At 44.8% G+C, this 22,830-nt stretch overlaps 1 protein-coding gene across 4 annotated transcripts in view; it reads left to right on the top strand.

The window, feature by feature from the left end:
• The window catches only part of AP2B1 (adaptor related protein complex 2 subunit beta 1), a 76,754-nt gene that overhangs the window by 10,766 nt on the left and 43,158 nt on the right, over nucleotides 1-22,830 (top strand). For all 4 annotated transcript variants that reach the window (XM_053961202.1, XM_053961199.1, XM_053961200.1 and 1 more), the window contains exons 6-11: nucleotides 11,215-11,405; nucleotides 13,360-13,581; nucleotides 14,656-14,776; nucleotides 16,893-16,988; nucleotides 21,458-21,573; nucleotides 22,602-22,767. In XM_053961202.1, coding sequence (XP_053817177.1) covers nucleotides 11,215-11,405; nucleotides 13,360-13,581; nucleotides 14,656-14,776; nucleotides 16,893-16,988; nucleotides 21,458-21,573; nucleotides 22,602-22,767 — 912 coding nt within the window. The remainder of the gene's footprint in view (nucleotides 1-11,214; nucleotides 11,406-13,359; nucleotides 13,582-14,655; nucleotides 14,777-16,892; nucleotides 16,989-21,457; nucleotides 21,574-22,601; nucleotides 22,768-22,830) is intronic.

Raw genomic sequence — 22,830 nt, 5'->3', positions numbered from 1 at the left:
AACTCAGTTTTAACTCAGAGTTTAAGAATGTAACTGCTACTTTTTTAGTTCTTTTAGAGAATGGACTCTGGTTAAAGAAATAGTCTCACATTATTAGGGCAGGTTTAACAGCTCTTTCTGTGGTGCATGACTCAAACCACAGAATTTCAGTCCTGCTGTAGTATTTGGGCACCTGAGATAAACCAAGTGCAGGTGATAAGGTGCCATCCCCTTTAGCAGGAGAGTGAAGGCTGCTGATTGCTCTTTGTAAGACTTTGTAGAGACAGTAAAACTCGAGGTGTCTGACTGTCACAGACAGCAGTCTGAGTGGTGGTGTCTCTCAGGAGATACAGACACCTCTTTTCTCTGATATCCAGCTCTTTTACAAGTTGTTCTTTTTATCTGCCTCCCTGGCTGTTTTTTCTTATGCCAGGCTTCTGTGTGAATATTGATGACTACTTGAAGGTGCTTTCTTTGTCTAGGCAACTCTGAGGCTGGTAGACAAACACCTGCTGTTCCAGTTCAGTGTGGAGGGTGTGCCTTGCAGCCTCTGAAGGGACTTGCTTGGGCTTCTTTAGTTCCACCTCAGTGCTCTGCCCTGGTGTTCAGCAGCTCCCAGGCAGCAGTGGAGGTCAGGGACAGAACCTCCTCTTCTCCCAGCCTTGCTTCCAACTCTGATTTTGTTCTGATTACAGCCACATGGATATGAGGTGAAGAGCTCTGGCTGAAAAGATGTGGTGCTTCAGGAGAAATAACAAGGTTTTGCTTGTCCTTTGTGCTTGCTGATCTCTGTGGAGCTCAGTGGTTTGGTAAATGAACCACTGGCTGACAGGAGAGCACAGATATGTATTTTAAAAGTGCATTAACTTAATATAGACTTAAATGAATGGTGAGAAGAAAAATACCAAAGGGCAGTGTGTGTTCCATTTGCTAAATAAACCTCCAAAAGTAGCACACGGCTTCTTAATAAAGCATCAGGAAAACTCATGAGCTCCTGGGGGGTAATGAGGGTGGGCTGGGACACCTCTCCTGAAGCTGTGCAGGTCTCAATACCTGCCTCATGCTGTATTCACTGCTCTTTCCAAAACTGAGGATTCAGAGCTGGAAAATGCAGTTTGGAAGAGTGGTGATGAAGGAGAGGCCTGGGGTGTGTTTTCAGATCTGCAGGCTTTGAGAGGATTCTGTGGCTGGTGTTCTATGTATTGGTTTCCCAGGTTTTACTGTAGATGGGGCACAATATTGCTGCTTTTTAAGGGTGCATGGGGAGAGATTTTATCAAAGGCTTGATGCTCTTAGAGCTGCTGATTTAATACAATATTTAATCTGGTTACAATTCTAGTAGAAAAGGAAAAGAAATTTTAGAAGAAAGAAAGAAATTTTAGTAGTTAGATCAACTAACCTTTTACTTAAGTTGATCCTCTTTGAAATTCCTTCCTTTGTGGCACAGTGGTTCCCTCAAAAGTACAGGAATTATCCACCCCTAATTCAGGTTCATCTTCCTGGTCAAACCATCCACCTCACTGCTGCTTTCTCCATGTGAAACTTCCTGATGACCTTGAATAGTGTTTGCCAAATAAGTTATATTCGTGTGCAAGTTGATATTTATTAAGGTATTTTTCCTTGGAATGCAGTCCTGCCTGGAAGGTCTTTTTAAGTAAAATGTTTGTATCAGTATTGGCTATCAAAAAAAAAAAAAAAAAAGATTGCTGGAAGGAATGGTACAGATGGATCTATTCTGATGGCCTATTCCTCTGTAAATGGTACATCTCAATCATTGCAACCTGTTAGCCAAGCTCATTCATATTTATATTATAAATGTTTCTCCTCTTTTGATGACTTGTGGAAATGGGCAACATTAGATACTTAATGAAGCAGAATTTTTGAGATGGGAAATCCACCCTTGTTCTCTCTTCTGAGAAATGAGGATTTCGAGCAGGAGCTAAAAAAGGCTGCAGCTGAAAAATAGTCTTCAAGAAGGGTTTTATTGTGGCTTTGTAATTGGTTGCCTCTAGCACATGAGCAAGCTCTAAGCATTTTAGCTGGGTGTTGGTAGAGGAACATCTCCATCTGTGGCTCACTAATTGCTTCATTATTGTGCAGGGATCAGGGTGCATATTTCTGTGAGCTCAGATCACCTTCATAAGGATGTCTAAGTTGGAGGTGACCTTGTCAGAAACATTTTGGGGTTTTTTTTCCTTATATTTTTGGATTAATGGCACTATTCTGTGATAGGGGATATTCAGGGCATTGAAGTCCTGTTGAGGTGCTGTGGGTGCACAGCCAAGGTTCTTTCCCCTTTATCTGAGTGTTTTGTTGTCAGGACATGGCCTTAGTTCACATGAAGTGATCTTTTGTGCAGGTGCATCCCCTGGGTGAATTAATTCAAACTTCTAATTGCAGATATATTGCTAGGGATGCATCTGGTGAGGTGGGCTGGTGGCTTTTGGCATGACAGCAGGGTTATCTGAGTTGTGTTGTGCAGGCCATGCCCCAAAACCCCTTACAAGGGCACGGTTCAGTTGCCCTGCAGAAGTTTGATTGTGAAGAAATCTTTAATCTCATTTTACAGATGGGTCTGGAGTGCCTGTGGCTGCACTTTGGCAGTTGGGATCCTGCTGAAGAGGATCCTTCCATAGAGAGGGAGCCCTCGTTTCTTCCCAGAGCTATCTTAAGGCAAATCCTTCTTTTTTTCACCCTGCATTTCTGCACATGGAGCTAAGCAGAAGCAGGACTGGAGGAATATAAAGCTGGGGCCTGGCTGCCTTGGGCTGCTGCACTTGCTCAGCCCTCAGCACTTCTCTTGCTGGTAACCTGGCTAAAATGCAACTCAGAAGCCTCTTCTGTAATCCTCATGTTCTAACAAAAATGTGGTTGCAAAATGAGATTTCTGTGCACTCCATTACTGCAGAACGCTGTTCACACCAGCAATGGGTAACCATGAGGGGAGGGAGGTGGGAGTGTTTCACACCTACTGGTGGCCAGAGCTTCTCTGAAGTCATGGAAAAACCTGCTTTTGTTATTTTTTTTTTCCTGCTGCTGTCGTGTTCTGGCCTTTGTGAATCCCATGACTGCTCCTCCTTGGAGCATTGGAAGTGCTGAGCCCAGGAGAGGGAGAGCAGACCACGAGATGGCAGCAGCTGAAAGCAGAACCAAAGCTGACTATCTTTAGACACTTTATTTTGTAACTACTTCCCTCCTGGTTTTTATCCCTGCACTTGGTTTTCTTCAGGAATGTAAATATTAGCAGAAAAACATGAGAGGAAATCCATCTAAAACCTTTCTGGTCTTTTAATATTTGAATGGAACAACCTTTCTCTCCAAATATTTTCAATCCTTGACCTTCTAAGGTAACTTTTAACCCATGGAATAGATTCCCTGCCAATCTCTCTGTTATCTACATGGCTTAAGTTAACTGATGTCACCTTCTCCCTGTTATTTTCTAGGTTTTTCCTGTTCAGTATTTAATTCCTTCCTGTAGCATTTCTCCTTCCTCATGCTGGATCCAAGGTTTTTCAGGTGTGACTGTTCTGCTCCTGTGTTTTTGTGGACTATACAGACTTTTTGTGCTGTGTTTTATACCTTCTACATCACTATTTATTGGGAGAAACCCTGTTGTGACTCAGCACAGAGTAACCTGAGATCACATAACTGATTAGTAAATGTACCAAGTGTGTGGAGTTAATTAAACTCTCTTGTAGCTGGGAGTTTTTTTGCCTTTAGCATTAACCACACTAAGAAGGGAATCTAAGATCTGACAGCTGGAGGTGGTGAGGTCCAGCTTGATCTAATCCAAATTCCCTCCAGCAGTATTGAGTTTCCACAGCTCACAGACGAGACAAAAAACCTGTAGAGATAAATCAGAGTGTTCTCCTGCTGTGCCTGCAAGGGATGTGGGTTCCTTCTCAGTTTGAAGTCTCACTGAAGTTTGCCAGAACTTCAGTGTGTGTGTGGGAGCTTCCTGGATGACCCTATGGAGGAAGATGTTCTTCCTTTTATTTTTCCTACTAGCTAGCAAGCAGAATGTCTCTGAGATGATGTCCTGAGGAATGATCCTGTTTAGAAACAAAAGGAGCTTTTGCCTCCTGGGCCTATCCTCTGCAGGAATTTTATCCCTCTCTGTGCAGTAAAGCTGCGAAAAGAACCCCTTGGTGAGAAACTGGTGATCCCCTGAGTCCCAAAAGGACTTTGTGGGAGGCAGTCAGGGATGTGGGAATTGTCTTATCCAACAGGGAGTGGAACACCACCTTCTCCCTGGGCACAGGAGGTCACTTGTTCCTCATGGGGACTCTCCCAGCCCTGTGTTTTCCCTCTGAAGCTGGTGGTTTTTTCTGGTGGGAGGAGTGAGCTGGATGAATTCATGATTCTTGCTCATGAACATTGTAAGGACTTGAAAATCCATATCCCACTATGGAGCTGAATATTACTGGGAGCTGTGGGCTCTGCAGCATCTCATCAGCCTGGGGCTGCTCCAGGATACCCTTTCTGTCCTGTGGGCCAAAAAATATCCCTCTTCTTTTCTAGCCAAGTACTGCAGATGCAGGCTGGGTCTTGAAGTCCTCCAACCATGTCTGAATTGGTCCTGTGTGTGGTTTGGGGTTTTTAAATAATGTTTGTGCTGCAAGTAGAGACAATATTTCCTTCTGGGAGACACTTGATGGCATTTGTGGGTGGAATTTCTTTTACCCAGTTGATGGATATGTTGCAGTGAAGGAGAATGTTGCTTGGGGCTGTTGAAGAGTGGTGGTGGCACTTTGGAGCTCTCTAAGGGATGCTTGTGCTGTTTACATGAGGCTGCCCAGGAGGAAGAGCAGCTCTTTAGGTAAACAATGCAGCCAAAAGCAGCAGCAAGATGGGAGAAGCTATGGAGGAGCCTGTCTGAACAGTGGCTGTGTTCATGTGTGGTGGGATGCTGGAGAGAGGAAATGTGGGGGCTTGCCTGGCAGTGCAGAAACCAGCTGTGTGTGTGGCAGCAGGCACAGCAAAGACTTAAAGTAGGGAGAAAGGCAGAGCTGCCACCTGTGACTGGTGGCACAGCTTCTGGTTTCCCACTCTGACCCCTTTGTTCTGCTGGTGAAACCACTTTGGCTTTGGAATGAGCAGGGGAATCTCACTTACTGAGCAGGTGTTTTCATCCTAAAGAGGTCTGAGGGAATTTCAAGCATGCATGTGGGACTTTAATTTTTGTTTGGTTGGGTTTTGGTATGAAGGATGCAGCTCTTGAGCATCTTCCCTCGAAGCTGTGCTTTTTCCCTGTGTTTTCAGTACTGGCAGAGAGGTGAGGAGTTTGATAATTAGTGAATTTCCGTGGCTCCAGAGTTTGTCTTCCCAGATCCCTCATTTATAAAGCTTAATTGACAAATTCATCTATCAGAGACTTGTCCCCTTCCAATTACAGTCACCAGTATGTGCCTAATTTCCAAAGTATTAGTCTTGCTGAACAGGTCATTCCAGGATCTCTAGCATCAATCAGTGTGCTGGGAATTTTGTTGACATGTGTCTACATGTTATTTTCCATTGGAACAGACACTTCTAGCTATTGACAAGTACCATTTGTCAGATAATGTTGTGGTCATGATGTTTTGTAACTCTGCACCCCCCTTTTTAGGGCTCTGTAAGGAATTTGGTGCTTAGCTGGTCCTTTTTTCTCAGCTCAGATTAGAGACAGCCCATTTGCCACTGGATGGTGCCAGCGAGAACCTGTGCAAGGAAAATTGCAAAAAATAAAGCAAAGCCTTTCTGATGTGTCTGTTAGGTGCCTGATCCAGACTGGGATCACATCACAGTGATTTTTGGAAGGAGAGCAGGGAGTTGCAGACCCTCTGTGTCTTCCTATGGAGTTTAATTTCCTGCACTGAGGGCTCAGCTGTGCCAAGGGAGAAGCCCCTTGTGATGGAGCCATCCCTGAGCAGCTTCTTGCCCACCTACCACAAGAGTTTCAACAGCTGGGGGAAGCTTGTTTTCCTGCCTTACAGCTCACACATCCTGATTTTTGCAAGGATATGAGAGCAGGAGTGATGTTCCAGTCTGCCACAAAGTGCCATTTTTCTGCAGGGAAGTGCAAAACCCAGTTAGGGCAAGCACACTGTGGGAAGTATAACACTTCCCTTCTATTGCCACCTCCATAAAATTTCAGCCTACTTGCAAAAAGCAAGCCAGGAGGTCTTCCCCACTCAGGCAGTTTTTGGGATGTGATCAGGAACTAGGAATGTGTGAGTCTTCCAGAGATTTAATTTATATCTGTACATATAAACAAGCATTGACAGTTTGAGAGGCTCATGAGGGCTCTCTGACTTGCATGGTTGAGCCATTTTGTAGAATCACTGAATCATAGAAAGGTTTGGGCTGGGAGGGACCTTAATGCTCAATTTGTTCCATCCCCTGCCATGATCAGGGACACCTTCCACTATCCCATATTGTTCCAAGCTCCATTCAACACTTCCAGGGATGGGGCAGCCACAGCTTCTCTGGGCAACCTGAGCCAGGGCCTCACCACCCTCACAGGGAAGAATTACTTTTGTAAAATAAGAATTGTTAATGGTTCCTGGGCTGTTTCTAGGGAAGCAAAGTAAGGAGGGCTTGGAGATAAAAGTTAGGATGTGAACAGGATGAGGGGTTGTGTTCTCTGGAGAGCACCTGGTAGGGACCTTCTGGGCACACAGCGTGGTCATAAAAATGAAACAGCCATCCATGGATGCTCTGAATCTCCCACCTGGGAGTCTGTGCTTAATGACACAGATGTACCCTGCAAGCCCAGAGTGCTCTGTGAAATGTCAACACCTCTCCATCCTCAGAATCATCTCCTGGAGCCTGGCTCCCTTGAGGAGCTGTGGAGGGAACGCTGCCTTCCCTCAGCACCTTCTCCGAGCCCCTTCATTTTTCCTCCTTTTCTTCATTTTTGCTTCACTTTAGCGGCGTGGCGAGCCAGAGGTTCCTGTTTCAAGCAGCAGAACATTGTATTTCATTAACTCCATTACACACTTGGTTTGATTTCCAATTAGCTTGGGATGCTAGGGAAATGATCTGATTGCTTTGACTGGTTGGTGTTCTGGTTGTGCCGAGCTTCCCTCCTGTCCCCCCCAGCCCCTGCAAAGCTTTTCCATGTGGGCTGCCAGGCAGACACGCAGGTTTTCACCCACCCCCTTCCCTCCCTGGTGCTGTTTGATAGCATTTGCTCTGAGCTGAAGCTTTGAGCTGCCAGAAGGAATCACTTGGAAATCACAGCGCTCCTACCTCTGCAGCTTCCCCGCGAGGTCGGGTCTGCTCTGCCTGGCTGCAGAGGGAGTTTGTCTGGAGGTGGATTTAAAACTGTTGGGTTCTTCTTAAAGCTGTGATGTAGCTCTAAGTGTAGAGGTTTGGGCTTGTTGTTTGTTTGGTTGTTTTTGTTTTGTTTTTTTTTTTAATAAGAGCCTGGGAGATTTTGATTATCCTCATCCCAGTCACTCTTCTCCAAGAGTCTAAAATTATTGGGAAATTCCAATAAATTCTTCCAAATTTGTCAATAAATTCCAGTAAATTTCCTCCAATAAATTCTTCCAAATTTGTCAATAAATTCCAGTAAAATTCCTCCAATAAATTCTTCCAAATTTGTCAAAATTCCTCCAGCCAAAAGAGGTTTATTGTCATTCGGCTCATCTGTGCTCCAAAGGGATGTTGCTGTGGCTGCATTTGAATAAAGTCATCGTGTACCCAGGGTAAGCTGATTTACATCAGCAAGCCAGGGACCTGTTATTGTTAGTAATTATTATTAATTCTTCAATCTGCTCTGCATTTTTATTTTCTGGGGGATTTTTAGGCAGATCATAATTTGGTAGCTCTTAGCTTAAAGTTGGTATTCTTAATTGTGAGTCAAATGAGGCATTTTGCAGTGGAGTTCACTTGGAATTTTAAAAGTTTTTCCTGTTCATTGGCTGTTTACACTTACATATCTGTGGCTACTGGGTTGATTTACATTTTTTCATTATTTTTGAGAGCTCAATACTACACCAGCTGTTAGTTTTATGTACTTTAAGTCTGCTTCTTCCAGTCTATGGGATAAAGTATACAACTGGTTGGTTTCTCATCAAAATAAAAATGGGACATGTTTTGAAAAGCAGAGAACACTTTGTCTGCTAAAGAAACTTAGGGGTTTTTTTCCATCAGCCTCTGAAACTTGTCTAGTTCCTTGGTCCTACACCAATTGTAAACCTTTAGCTTACTTTTATGTCCTCCAGCAATTCTATCATCTTTTATTTTAAAGAGAAAATAACTTCTTGTAACTTACCACTTTGTTCTTGCTGTTTAATGTAGTTGGACTTCATGATGTTGTGCTGCTGCGTTAAGGAAGAAGTGTTAACCGAGCTGAAGACTTAACGTTCAGCTTTGATGTTGCAGATCTTTTAAAAAAATTTTTTTGGCCAAAAACCATCTTTCTAAATATTTCCAGTGGCACTTCCATGAGTGCCAAGTGGATTAGCAGGTGATGTAGTACCAGAATTGGTATGGAGTGGTTCTTTATGGAGTTTTTGCCATACCTGAGTGAGAACTCCTAGCGGGGAATGCTTCAGTCCTTGACCTGACCTCTCACTTGGTGGGAGCAGTTGGCAGAGCAGGAGCTGAGTGCTGGAATTGTGCAGTGCTGGCTCCTGCTGCTCCGTGTTCCTGTGGCTGCCTGAGGCAGTGGCAGTGCCAGGGAAGAGGTGAGGCTGTGTGCTCCAGCCAGTGTTTGTGTTGGACTGTTTCCTCGGAGCTGTTTGCCTTTCAGCTGTGCTGGGGCTCTGTGAAAAGCCTTGAAGATGCTGATTGTTTTTGTTGGCATAGCACAACACCATAACACATCAATATGTTCGGTGCAAATCGCCAGCAAGTCCTTTTTTAATAAATATTGTTTAAAGTTTGAATTTATCCCCCACCCTTTCCCTTATCCCCTTTTGCTTCAGTTATCTCCTTGTCACTGGTGCTGAGGTGGGAGGTGAGGACCAGCTTTAATTGTGGACTGTAGATTGTAGATCCCAGCTCCTCTGGCAGGACTGAGCTGCCACCAGATGTTTCATAACCCCTCCCAGTCCTTTTTCTAACACTCAAGGAGACCACAGCCCATGTTCCTAAGCCCCTCTGGCCTTCTGCCACTTCCTCATGTGAAATGAGGAATTTGAATGAATTATGAATGAAGATTTGAATGGAATTATGAGTGGATTGCCACGTGCTGTCCCATCCTCAGCTTTGAAATGGACACTTGCATTTTTTGCTGACGCAGACCCAAAAGATCCTGAGAGGAAAAGCTCATTCACAGTTTGGTCTCTGGCTTGGAGCTGCTGCTCTCCACCCATGGGAGCAGCATTTCTGTGCACCTTTTGCCCATGGCAAGCACAGGGATAGACTCCATGGACCCTGCAAGGAAGGAAATGTAAGCACAGGGTTTAGGATATCCTGGAACTGGCCAAAAAAATCAGAATATGGCACCTGGAGACATGATTTAGTGGTGGGCTTGGCAGTCCTGGGTTAATGGTTGGATCCAGTGATCTTGGAGTTCTTCTGCAATCTCAGTTCTATTCTAAAATTCTCTATTAGTTACTAATTTATCAATTACTGCAACAAAGTGCCTGGCAGAGTGAGTGCAGTTGCCAGAGCTCCTGTCCCTCTGTATGACTGACAGGTCCCTTTCTCTGATGCTTTGGCTATGTCAATTTTTTTGTCAATTCAATTTTTTTTTCCCAAAGTACTGTCTTTTTATAAGTACTTTTTCATAAGGATTTTGAACTTTTCAGTAGCTTTTGTGATTTGTCTTCACTGGTAACTTCAAAAATACAGTGATATTAAAAATCTTTTACTTCAGTTTTATGCTGTGTCACATTAACCATTCAAGAATTAGGCAAATTAAATAATGAGAAGGATAAGCAGCCTATCTTAATAAGTTCCTCATTAAAACAGTGCAAGAAGACAGCAGCACTGATTGCTAATGATTTTGGTGACAGAAGGCTCATTCAACTAATGAAATTCATAAAATCTTGGATCAAAATCCTATCTCTGACCTCTAGGTGTGAAATGCAGAACAATCAACATTACTGTGCCTGTGCAATGACTTTGGAATATATTGGTTTAATGACAAGCAGGGATGGGAACAAGGCAGGGGAAGTTCTGGTTGTGCTGTTCTTGTTTTCATTGTACTGCATCAAAAGCATCTTTAGCCATCCAGACAATCAGATAATTTTAGATAAGATGTTTCTTTGCCTTTATCTCATAGAAAATAACACTATAAATCTCCATTTGAGCAGGTATTTATTGGGAGTTGGGCTGGACATGATGTACATTGTAAAATGTCCTGAAAATACCTTTTCACAGGGGAATTCAGTTTTCTGTGTCAAACTCAGCTTAAATCCCTTTTCCTGTTAGTTAAACAAATAAGACTTTAGTCTCATCTGCAAATTTTCTATTTTGTCTCTATATTCTGTGACTCTTCAATTTAAAAATATCTTCCCATGGAGTCTGTTGGAATATCTATTGAATTTGAGTATGGAGTTTAGAATTAGAAATGTATGCTGCACTCCCACTTCTGTTTGTGTCAATCTGGACCCTGGACCTCCTCTCTGTGCTTCTTTTCATCTGTGCTTAGAAAAGAGAAGACTTTTTATAGTCCAAAATGCAGCAGGAATATTTTCAGGCATGAGTTGTGCTGGAGTGCTTGCTTTACATGGCTCCATAAAGCAAAAGGATATTCTAGAAACTGAAACTGAAATATGGGTTATTAAAAATTTAGCAGGAGCTGCCCATTTCAGAGAAATTGTTTGTTTGCTCTCAAACTGTGTGACCTGCCAGTGCTGCTGCAGAGCTGGAGGCTGCCAGGCACCTGCCAGTTCATTTCTGGATCACTGTTAAGCCATGTGCCATGGGGAAATTGGGCAAGAGGCACACATTCCTGAATAAATAGGGCAGCTGGAGGTTTGGGCACCCTGACTGTAAAGCTGAGCATCCCCTGGAACCAGGGGAGGATGTGGAGCCTGCAGGGAGGCAGGGTGGTGTTCCCTGTGGGTGCCATCTCCAGCTCCTTCCACAGCAGAGTCTCTTGTGATGTCCCCGTTCCTCGCAGTGAAGCTTTGGGCTCTGCAGGTTGGTTGTGAGGTTGTGCTGCATCCCAGAAGGCTCAGATAACTGCTGTGGCAGCTGAGAGAGCTCCAGTTTGCTCCCTGTGTGTCCCCAGCCCCGGATCAATCCCTGCCCAGCCCCTCATGCTCTGCTAACAAGGAACTCTTCTCCCCCCAGGTGGTAGCGAACGCTGTGGCCGCCCTGTCGGAGATCAGTGAGTCCCACCCCAACAGCAACCTGCTGGATCTGAACCCCCAGAACATCAACAAGCTGCTGACAGCTTTAAATGAGTGCACAGAGTGGGGGCAGATCTTCATCCTGGACTGTCTGTCCAACTACAACCCCAAGGATGACCGGGAAGCTCAGAGGTGCGGTGGCTTTTTGGTGGCTCTTGGGGGCTGCTGAGGGTGGTACAGCTCTGAAAGGACTTCTGATAACAGGGCACTGTGGCAGCACAAACAAGACTTGATAAATTAGATTTAAAAGCAAAGCTACTTTTGGTAGCTGGAGCTGATGCTGGAAACCTGCCCCTTCCCTCTGCAGAACCGTTTTCTCTGTTTTATCTTTTTTAAACCTTTTTTTTTTCTATTTAAAAAGCTGGTTCTTGTGGGGACTGGCACTACTAAGAAGGGATCAGCCCAAGACCAAACCTGTAACAGTGGAAGCACTGTTTGGAGGATTTTGTGGTTTAAAGCAGAACTTTCCTATTTGTTTTTTGGTTTAAAGCAGAACTTTCCTATTTGGTTTTGCTGCTTTGAGAGGCAAGAAGCCTTTATAGGTGTGTGGGTTTCCAAAGTACTGCAGGTCTGAGGCTGGAATATTTTCCAACTGAAATCTAGTCTGTGATATGATAGAAGTGAAAATAAAGGTAAGAAATTACCTTTCCTATTGTTCCAAATTCACCTTTGTGCTTTTACCTTTAACTGCAATGACTAAACCCTAAATAGAAAGACTTTAGGGTTTGGGTAGTGGGCTGTTAGTTTGTGCACTTCAAGCCTCTTCCTCATCTGTCTCCAGAATCACAAAAAGCCAGATTGTGTTCCCAAGAAAACAAGGATTCAGCCAGAAAAGTAACTTGGAACAGGGAGACTCTGAGATGATGTATTTAATGCAGCTGATGTGGGGATGGAGGGGGAGGAAGGATCACAAGCCCACATGGAAAATCCTGGCCAGGCCAGTTGGAATTTGATGGGTTTCTTCATTGACTCTTTTTTTGAGGCACTGTCTCTAAGAAACCTCCCAGTAGTCTTGCTGGTTTTTTTTTTTTTCCCTTGTGTTCTGTTTCTGTGCCAGAAAGAGCTCTTAATGAGTGCTAGAAACCTGCAGAGATCTTCAGGGTGTGAGCCTGGTGTTATGCCAGCTCTGTCAGAGGGACCACTGCTCTGAGCACCTGTGAACATGTCCCAGTTCCTCAGCTGCAATTCCTCTGAAGAGTGATTTATCCTTTTGCTCCTTTGTGTGGAGTTTATTTCCTGGAGTCAGACAGCACTGGGAAAGCCACCCTCTTTTTCCAGCAAAGTGTCACTCCCCTGTGCATGGGGAAACTGAGGCACAGAGAGAGGAAGCAGCTGGGGTATGCAGGTGGGGGTGCCCCAACCCTGACATGGATTTCTCTGCTCTTCACTGAGCTGTGCTGCTTCCCTTCCAGCATGGCTGAAAGCAAATCTTGCAGGGAAAGAAACTTCAGGAGGCACAGATGGGAATAAGATTGTTCTGGGTTAGCAATGTGCAGGAGGGAGTGGGAAGAAACTTGACAGATGCTGTAAGAAAGACCATATGAACCCAAACTTCCTTTCTTTTTGGGATGGGCTGTTTAGGATGCTGTTTGATTACAGGATCCATTATGGCAAGTGGGATTTGGGAGGATATTTAGGTCACTCTTCTCTTGTGTATTCAGAGGAACAGAAATTTTTCTGTTTCTTTTTCTGTTGAAATGACAGCAACCCCCCAAGCAAGCCAGAAGCGTGTATCACTTCTGAATGGTTATATGGAGGCTAAAGTGTTTTTCCAGTAGCTGTTTTTGTTAAAGTTATGTTTGTAAGTGACAGACAAGATCACACAAATAGAAAATACCACCAGGAAAAAGCAGGAAGTGTGGAATTGTTCCTGAGCTGACTGTGGCAGGAGAGAAACTTGAAGCTGTGAGAGAAGTCCCTGTTTGTTTCCTGCTGCATTCAGGAAAACAGGACTTTGCCCATTCATTGTGAGCAAAACCAAATCCAAGCAGTGTCTGAGAAGCTATGTGCCATCTCCTAAATTTAGATTTGAAGTATTTGGCACCCTGAAATCCATTTGAACCCTTTCTTGTGCCTCTGTCCCCAGCATCTGTGAGCGGGTGACCCCCCGGCTGTCTCACGCCAACTCAGCAGTGGTGCTGTCAGCAGTGAAGGTCCTGATGAAGTTCCTGGAGCTCCTTCCCAAGGACTCTGATTATTACAACATGCTGCTGAAGAAACTTGCCCCTCCTCTGGTGACCCTGCTGTCTGGAGAGCCTGAAGTGCAGTATGTTGCCCTGAGGAACATCAACTTGATTGTGCAGAAGAGGTAAAGGCTCAGGGGGTTTAATTCTTCTGTTGTCAAAGGCCATCTGGTTATCTCAGATCTCCAGATATTGCCACATGCACAGAATTTCTTTTAATTCAGGCTCAGATCCCTTGAGAGCCAGGTTAAACAGTCTCATGACTCTGGTAGACTGAACTGATTTCCTTTACAGCATACTTGTGATTCCAGTTTCATGCAGTATTTCTTTACCTGCTTCTCTTCACCTTCTCTTTATGAGTAGTCAGAATTGCCCTCAAAATAAATTAAAAAACAGCATTAAAAAAAAAGCATTATTTTTTTTTAAAAAGCATAAAAATAAAATAATAGCATAAAAAAAATCATAATAGCAAACAGGAAGAGTTCATAGTGATCTGCAGGATCTCACTGTGCCTGTGTTACTCAGTTCAGCACAGAAGCACCAGGCTGGTGACATCCTGGTGTACAGTGGGTTGTGGTGTACACTTTGCTCCCATGTTCATGTTTTATTGCTGCTGATCCTTGCTGGAAAGGTGAGGAAGCTTGGATAGCACTTAGTGATTATACTGGGGGAGAGTTACTGTGCACTGGCATCTTGCAGGTGAAAGTGGAAATGAATTTGTAGGTTTTGCATTGAGATAAGGATGTTATTCTTTCACTGAAAATGTTCACTGCCTGTCGTGGTTGGTTCAGCAGCTCAAATAGAGGAAGCAGAGATGTGGCCATAGAAAGACTTGAATTATGCATTTTTGTATCTAAATAATCTTTTTGACCTGACTTCTCTCTTCAAATTGGTGTTTGCACATCCTAGACACAAAATCATAGTCAGAGAATGGTTTGGGTTGAGAGGGACCTTAAAGATCATCCAGTTCCAACTTCCTCTGCAGGTTTCACCCTCCAAATTACTGAGAGCCCTGTCCAGCCTGCTCTTGAACACTTCCAGGGATGGGGAGTCCATGACCTCCCTGGTCACCCAGGGCAAAATGACATCGTTCTGTTTCTCAGTGGATATTTGGGGAGATTTCTAAAGAAAAGATGCCTGTTATTACAATAGTTTGGGTTTTTTGCCACTCTTGTGTGACAGCATTATGTTCCCTGCAGGCCTGAAATCCTGAAGCAGGAGATCAAAGTGTTCTTTGTGAAGTACAACGACCCCATCTATGTCAAACTGGAGAAACTGGACATCATGATCCGCCTGGCCTCCCAAGCAAACATTGCCCAGGTCAGCTGGGGCACTCCTGCTGTGCTCTGGGAGGGGAAAACCCTTCCCTGCTCCTTGTGGGAGGGTGTTTGCAGCTACTCCTGGAGTTAGCATCACTTTTAGGCATCACTGTGCCTGGTGGAGTGCTCTATGCAGTTCATTAATGGGAGGTGCTGGAGTTTCCCCCAGAATTTAAATGTTAATAGCGTGGCATGGATGCATCATGACCATGAGGTGGATCTTGATTCACAGATGACAATTCCAGGAGAACTCGTGGATCCTGTCAAATGAGTCACTGCCAGTGCTGAGGTTGGAATGAGAGCCTTGTTTCAAGTGAGAGGGGTGTGCCTGTAAGGGAGGCAATCAGAAAGGCCAAACATTATTGAAGTGTGAATTTCAAGTTAGTAAAATTGTTATAACGCTTGCACAGGCACTCTTCAGAGCTAAAAAAATCCTGATTTTGCTTAACTTGCTTCCAGAGTGGAAATAGCACAAAGCTGAAGCTGAACTGAATTGAGATTCGCTTTACAGTGTAGATTCTTCTTGTATTTGATGGTGGTTTCATGCAGATCCCTTCCTTGGAGGAGGTGTTCTCGAGTGCACCCCTGGCCATGAGGCCTAACACTAATGCAGAATGATTAATGCCTCTGGTTAGTGCTATTATTGTCCTATCCTAATTGTCACGGAACAATTCCATTTCATGTGACATTTTGAAGCAGCTCCTCCAGCTCTTTCCTGATGGTTTTTGGAACTGAGCAAGGTAATTCATGCTCTTTTTGTGCTGGGGGCATGGAAAATATTTTAAAAATCAGTTTCTATGTGAACATATTCAGAATTTTCTCTTTACTCTTGGTAGGCTCCACACCAATTTGAATTTATAATGTTCCAATAATATGGGCTGTTTGCATGAAAGGCAATGGTGTCTGGAGGGCAGTCTGAGATCTGCAGACTAATGAATGAATCTCTGCAGCTTCTGAGGAGGCGTTCATAAAGCAACACAAGCGTTAGCAGGAATATGTCCTGGAATGAGACCTGAGAGCAGCTTCCAGCCACGTCCTCCTGTGCTGCTGCTGGAGATTCTCCATCCCCGTGCCCATCCTGGACCAAGGCACCAGGGTGGACCCAGCCCAGGCCTTGGGCAGTGTTTGGGAAGCATCAGCTGCTAAAGGCAGGTGCTCCAAGCGCTGTGCAATGTAGATCATCCAAGGAAATAATAAAACTTCAAAACACAGATGTCCTGTCTCCTCCTTGCAGATTTATCTGTCTGCAGTCTGGCCCTTCATGGCCTCTTTATCTTGTCATTCATCTGAGCAATTTGCTTGGATGAGAGATTTTCCAAAGGACTGTCTGGCTTTGTGCTGCTCCCCTCTCCCTCGCCATCTATTTGTGACATCACGATTAAATCCCTGATGTCATGTTTGGCATGAGAAACTGAAATAAATTGAGCTTTTGAGGGAATATAAATTACATATGGTCTTTTCTTGAAATAATTTTTTGTCAGCTAAGTGATTTAAGACAAAGCTTTTTAGTTAAAGGTCTGTAAGATCCCAGCAGATCCTGGGTTTAGCCCTTCATCGGTTTCCATTAGCAAAAACACTGAGACAAAATAATAAATCATAGTTTTACAAGGGGAAGTATCTTCATGCTGTTATTAATCTGTGTATAGATGTTCCAGAGTGTCCTCAGATCTCCTCTGCATCTTCTGTTTGGATTCACCAGGGATCCAAAGGTTCATCTCAGCACAGAAAAGGAGAGATCAAAAATGGTTGTTGCCGAGAGCTTTGCGTGCAGCAAATATCTTCTCAGCGTAGGAAGGAATAGAAACCTTTACATTTGGCAGGGCTGATTTTTTTATTCAGCTCTTGTTCAGGGGGATTGAAAATAATCGAGACCAGGCCACCTTTTGACTTTGTCCAGCCTACACCAAGTGTAACCCACACCAGTTTGGATTAGACACCAGTCTAACCAGCCCAGTGGGCTTTGGAGGGTGAGGCTGATGGCAGAGTTTGGCTGGATGTGGGTGGTAGCTGTGAAAGAATATCCTGCTCATCTTCTGATGTCCAGGCAGCATCACCTGTGAGGGTGGGCTGTTCTCTGAGTGTCCCCAGGGGCTGACATTGGTGTGGTGTCCCCACAGGTCCTGGCAGAGCTCAAGGAATACGCCACCGAGGTGGACGTCGACTTCGTGCGCAAGGCCGTGCGAGCCATCGGCCGCTGTGCCATCAAGGTGGAGGCAAGTATCTCATCCTGGAGGCTCTCTGTGGTTCCCTGTCTTCAGAACCAATGATGGGCTTTTCCCACCTCATTTCCACGTTGCTGGAATTTCAGTGGTGGCCCTCAAGTGGCCTGGATACATCCTGGTTATGGGCAGAGCAGCACTGAGCAGGGTGTGAACTTGAGGACATCATGGGAGGGTGGGGTGCTCCTCTCATCTTGCAGGCAGAGCAAGGCAGGTCATTTACTCTTGATGGAGTATTTTACTGCATTTACTTTAGTGGAACAATGACCACGTATCCATCCAAATCCTTTAATAGCTGTGGCCTGGCCTTTTGAAGGGGGAAGAATAAGATACTGTATAGAGAAACTCAGTATTATGAAGCATTTTGTGTCATCCCTCCCCTCCATTTCTGAAGAACAGAACACAGAGACAGAGAATTGCAGAGATTTGGGGCACTTAAATGCAATTTATACAAACAGAGTGACTCTACTTATGTAAATCCATATAACTTGTAGCTTCATTTGGAGTGTGCTCTCTTTTACCTGAGTGCTTATGCAAACAAGTTCCCAGGAACCTCTGCAGTTATCCAAAACAGGTCTGAAATGTCCTCTGCCAATGGAACATCCACCTAAGTGCTCATAATAGAATACTGTTTTTTTAGTGATGTCTCTGTTAATTTCACTGTAAGTGAATCTGAAATGCCTGTGAGGAGCTCAGAAATCCTGTGAAGAGGAGGAAGATTTGTGCTGTGGTGTTGGTACTTTTCAGTAAACTGATGACTGAGTGCAAAATGTCACATAAAGTGCTCTAATTTCAGCTGAGCTCATTTAGCTTTTGCTCAAGTGTGTTCCCATGAGCATTGCCTGACAGCAGATTTAAATAATAACCTAATCATGGCTGGCTTAGTGTGGTGTCAGTGCACAGGATTCTCTTGTTTCAGCTAAACTCCTGCAAGCCTGTGCACAGAGGACACCAACTTCTGTCCTCTGGAGAGAATCAGCTGCCCTTTTGTGCAGCTCTCTCTTCTTTCCTTCAGCCCTCAAAGGTTTGTCACTGCCAGGGGCTTTCTTTGAAGCATTGCCCCATGGAACAGGGGCTGCTGCTTCTATTTCATATCTGCACTTCAAAATACCAGAGCACTCCTTCCATGCTGCATCCAAGCAGGTACCTGTCTAGATGGAGCCACAGCAGTGACAGAAGAAAAACCCCCCTGAGCATGGAGAAGGGCTACAGAGAAGTTTAAAAGGAGCTGGTGACAGTGCTTTTTGTAGCACTGCTGTACTGGCAGGGTGGGAATTTGTTTTAGTTCTCAGCAGGGACTTTCTCACTAGTATTTGGCCCTGTGCCTGTTCTAGTTGCACATGGAGGGTGGTGTATTCCTGCAGCACCAAGGTGTTTTTAGAAGTTTTTACCCTTTCCTGCCCTCATGCCCCACATTTATCCCCACCCCTGGTACCACAACAGTCATATTTGATAAGCAAAGGACTAGTAATAATGCCCCAGTGACCCTCTAATTGTAATTGTGCCTCTCCATTAGCCATTTTAACCTTGATTTTTGGCACTGCTCCATTGAGGATGCTGCTGCTAAGGGTGAGGTCTGTTTCCTGCTCTGACAAGAACCAGATTTAAAGAGATACAACTCATGAGAGTTGTTCCTCATCCCTAGGTTAACCCCTGTCCCCAGTGCATCTGTGTTTACTAGAGGCTGTTCACACTGTGACTTATGACTAATGGGAGAGCATCCTCACAGCCATCAGTGTCCAGGTTCCCAAAGCTCAGAAACCTGCTTTTTGACAGAGGACACAGCCAGTGGGAGCTGTTGATGGATGAGGATTCACAGAGCACCTCAGCTCTGCCTTTAGGGATCCTATTTTTTGTCTAATTGTCACTCCTAGGAGAATGAGACAGAAATAAATTTGTCTGCTGAGAGGTGCACAACAAAGCAAATGTGGTGTTCCCTTTGCTCCTGGTGCTGGGTGGGGATATGGAACTGACACCCACACTGAGTAGCCAGATTTTGCCCAGGCTTGAGCAGTCACATTGTTTTGGGGGATGTCAGAACATCATCATTTTGCATGGATAGGGCTGGGTTATTGATAGCTGAGCTCAGAGCTAATTTGGGTTTACCTACAGCAAACTCTGGTGCAGCTACACTTGTCTGCCTTCTGAATTGGTTTGCTCCAGTTGCAGCATCACAAGAAACCATCGTGCCATGCTTTGGTTTTAAGGAAAACAAGCACCTCTCCTGTGGGAAAAGGAAATGCAGTGGATGCAGTAAAGATAGGGATTTCTCTGGAGCAAAGGAGAAGCAGGAGGAGCCATCTTACAGGGATATTTGTCTGGTTTCCAAGAGATTCTGCCAGCAGCCTGGTTCTTAGAAATCATTGAGGCTTATGGCTGAGTGTGATATGTGCTACTTCAGTAATCTTGTGGGCTTTGATTTGGTTTCTGCAGAAAAACAAAGCAATTTTGACATTGATTGCTTGTCCTTTCTCACTGCAACTTGAAAGCTGTTTGAGTTGGGGCACTCCATCAGTTTGCAGAGCTTTGCTGTCCCCAAGGATGTCCACCTTCAAAAAGCAGTGTGTTTACAAGGGATGGGGTGAGCTGAGATGGCTTTTGTTAGAGGGACTGCTCTTCTGGGCATGTGCCCACCACTGCTCACTCTCCAAGGGACTCTTTGGCTAAAAATCATTGCTGTGTATTTTAAAGTAGATGTTGTGCTTTTCCTGGAAAAAATTACTCTTCAAAGCATCTGAAGAAAAGAAAACTAAACTTTAATTTGCTTTTCCTTGAATTGTACAGCTCTTAAAGCTCTGTTAGTTGTAGGCTTTGACAGGGCTGCACTGCTTGTTGCCAGCAGTGACTGGTGCTGTAGATTCTGTAGAATGGATGTGGGGCAGATTTACCCCCATCAGGTCACTTGTTAAAATATCAGGTGAAAGTTACTGAGATGAAGAGATGAAATTTGAAGCTCTGAAGCATCTCTCTTGGACTTTGAGCAGGGCTCTCACTGTGAGCCAGGTCAGTGTGTGGAGCCAGGTCTGTGGTCAGTCCCCATGAAGTGGAAGTGTCTTCCAGGTCACAGCCTCAAATCCCTTCTGGAGCAGAAGGGATCAGAGCAGGACATGGTCAGGTTGCCATTCAGTGCCCCTGTAGTGCCATAGTACCCATAAAGCTGAGCTGAGGAGGGAGAGGTATCATAAAAAAATATTACAGCAATCACCCATTTTTATGTGATGCCTCTCTGACACCAGTTGTATTGGATTTTTTTTTCTGTTTGGTGTGAATTTCAGGGGAGAGTTTTATGACTTACTGCCAGTTTGCAAAGACAGAGCAAGTGCTGGTTTGTGGTGATCCTCCCTTGGCTGATCCTCATGTCAGCCTGTTTGTGCTGACAGGCCCTGTGTGAGATACCCAGGAGGGGAAGAAACTGCCAGAAGGTTTTAGTCTCTGACCCAAATTCCTGAGGTTTGTCCTTGAGACTCTTGCCCATTCTCAAAGAACTGATTCCTGTGACTAAAATGCCATTTCACTCCTCCTCCTTCTGCCCAACCTTTAAGTGCTCTGTAAGTCGAGGGAGCTGTTAACTCACTGGAATTGAAAAATCCACCTACATTGCTGTTGTTTGTGCCCCACAGTGTTTGTCTCCAGCCCGAATCCTTTATGAGTGTTCCGAAGGCAGTGTTGGGAGCAGTCTGCTTCTCACATTAATCACCAGCTGTGTAATGAGGCTTCATGTGTGCTCTGCTAATAACCAAATCACTGCCCTTATTTGAGACTCTCTGCTGCTGGTGTTGGTTGCTCCTGTGATGTCCTGCCTTGCTGTGCTATTTGGGAATAGACCTCCCTGAGTTATCTGCCTCTAATTCCACTCCTGGTTCCTGGAGCATGACAGTGTCCAGTCCTTGTTATCTTGCAGTGCCTGTGAATTGAACTAATTAATTGAAGGCTGCATTAGGAGCAGCTGAATTTCTGTTTTTAGCTGTACATTTCACATGTTGTTAGTGACCTCATCCCAAAAATACTGAACCTGTTGCTGCTGGGAGCTGCTTTTTGTTTCTGGTTTTGACAACACTGTTTTCTCCTGCCTTCTGGCTTTGCTAGAAACTTTCCTGCAGTCCCTATCAGAACTTTCCCAGCTCTGATTGCCTGGCATGGGAAGCCCCAGAGAGCTCATTCAGTGGCCTGTACCACCCCCAGGGTGGTACAAATAGCAGTGTAGGTGATGTTCTCAAGCTCTCTCATGTGGTGACCCAACTTTCTGCTGGCACAGTTGCTTTTCTTACTTTCTAGAGGAGCTGGAGCCAGCTGGTGTCCCCACTGTAACAACCAACCTTTTGTTACTCTGTTGTTCATTTCTGGACAGAGTTTGTAGTTCTTGTCCTCTGCACCTTTTCTCATACACATACCATGTTCCTCAGTGCTGTGGGAGCAGGAGTGTTTCTTCAGCTTTTTAAATAGTGTTTTTCTGCTCTCTCCAGCAATCTGCAGAGCGCTGTGTGAGCACACTGCTGGACCTCATCCAGACCAAGGTGAACTACGTGGTGCAGGAGGCCATCGTGGTCATCAGGGACATCTTCCGCAAGTACCCCAACAAGTAGGTGGAAGTTTCTTTGGGAGCACTTGGCTGCCATCATCAGAATAGACCTCAGCTCCCCAGGGCTCTGAAGCAAAGGTGGAAGCAGTGATCCCACTCCTGGTTTGGTAGGATTCAGGTGTTGGCTCTAGATGAGGGGTCAGCCTGGCTTGTTATTAGCTTGAATTGAAAGGTTTTCCTGCCCCACCACTCCATACTGAAGCCTGGATCAACAGCCAGTAAAGCTCTTGCACAGGATGAAGAAGGAAAATTTTGCCAAGTTTACAGCATCAGGCTATCCTGGTTTTAATCCCCTCTAAAAATCCATGAAGTGTACAAGTCTCCTCATACAGGGCTGTGAAAGTTCATGGTTCCCATGGTCTGAGATCCAGGGAGGTTGTGCTGAACAAAGCACTGCTGGCTTTTCCCACCAAGTGTTCCCTCTGGCTTGGGCAGAACTCAGCTTCTCTTGGTTCTGCAGTAAGATTTTGTCTCCTCAGCCACAGAATTGCAGCAATGTATTTCAGCACAGACTTCATGATCACCCAAAAACTAATGTGGGACATCTGCAGGCTTCCCTGGCAATTTCTGCTGTCAGTCTCTGCTTGTGGGAATACCCACACGTGGGAATAGGGGAAATTAAATTAGTGTGGGACATTGTCTGGTTTACAGTAAAGCTTTGGGGGGAGTATTAATACCCAGTTTAGAGTTAGTAGGCTGGAGTCTCCAGAAAGGCTGCAGGATCTGATTCAGACTCATGGTTTGAACTGTTGGATCAAATATTCCCATCAGCAAACAGAACAGAAGGCAGCTTTATTTTGAACTCCACATCTGGGTGGCCTTGCTGATGGATTAAACTGCAGAGACCCTGTGAGATCTCAGCGCTCAGCTTTGGGAGGGGAAAAAAATAGTTGAATGAAATGCTGCTTGTTGTGTAGAAATCCAAGACATGACTTCAGTGCAGGATTCTCTGCAGAATGACGTGGGCAGAAACAGAGTGAAACAAATCCAGTTCACCCCAGTAATCCACCTGTACTCTGACAAACCAGGTATGAGAGCATCATTGCCACTCTGTGTGAGAACCTGGATTCCCTGGATGAGCCAGATGCCAGAGCTGCCATGATTTGGATAGTGGGTGAATATGCTGAAAGAATTGACAATGCAGATGAGCTGCTGGAGAGTTTCCTGGAGGGTTTCCATGATGAAAGCACTCAGGTAAAGTTGCAGTGTGCATTTTATCTGTAGTGTTTCGTGCAGTGTGTTTATGGGATGGACAGT

The sequence above is a fragment of the Vidua chalybeata genome, chromosome 20, assembly GCF_026979565.1.
Source record: "Vidua chalybeata isolate OUT-0048 chromosome 20, bVidCha1 merged haplotype, whole genome shotgun sequence".
Lineage (NCBI taxonomy): Eukaryota > Metazoa > Chordata > Aves > Passeriformes > Viduidae > Vidua > Vidua chalybeata.
Note: the sequence above shows the minus strand (reverse complement) of the source record. Positions and strands in the feature narration are given on the sequence as shown.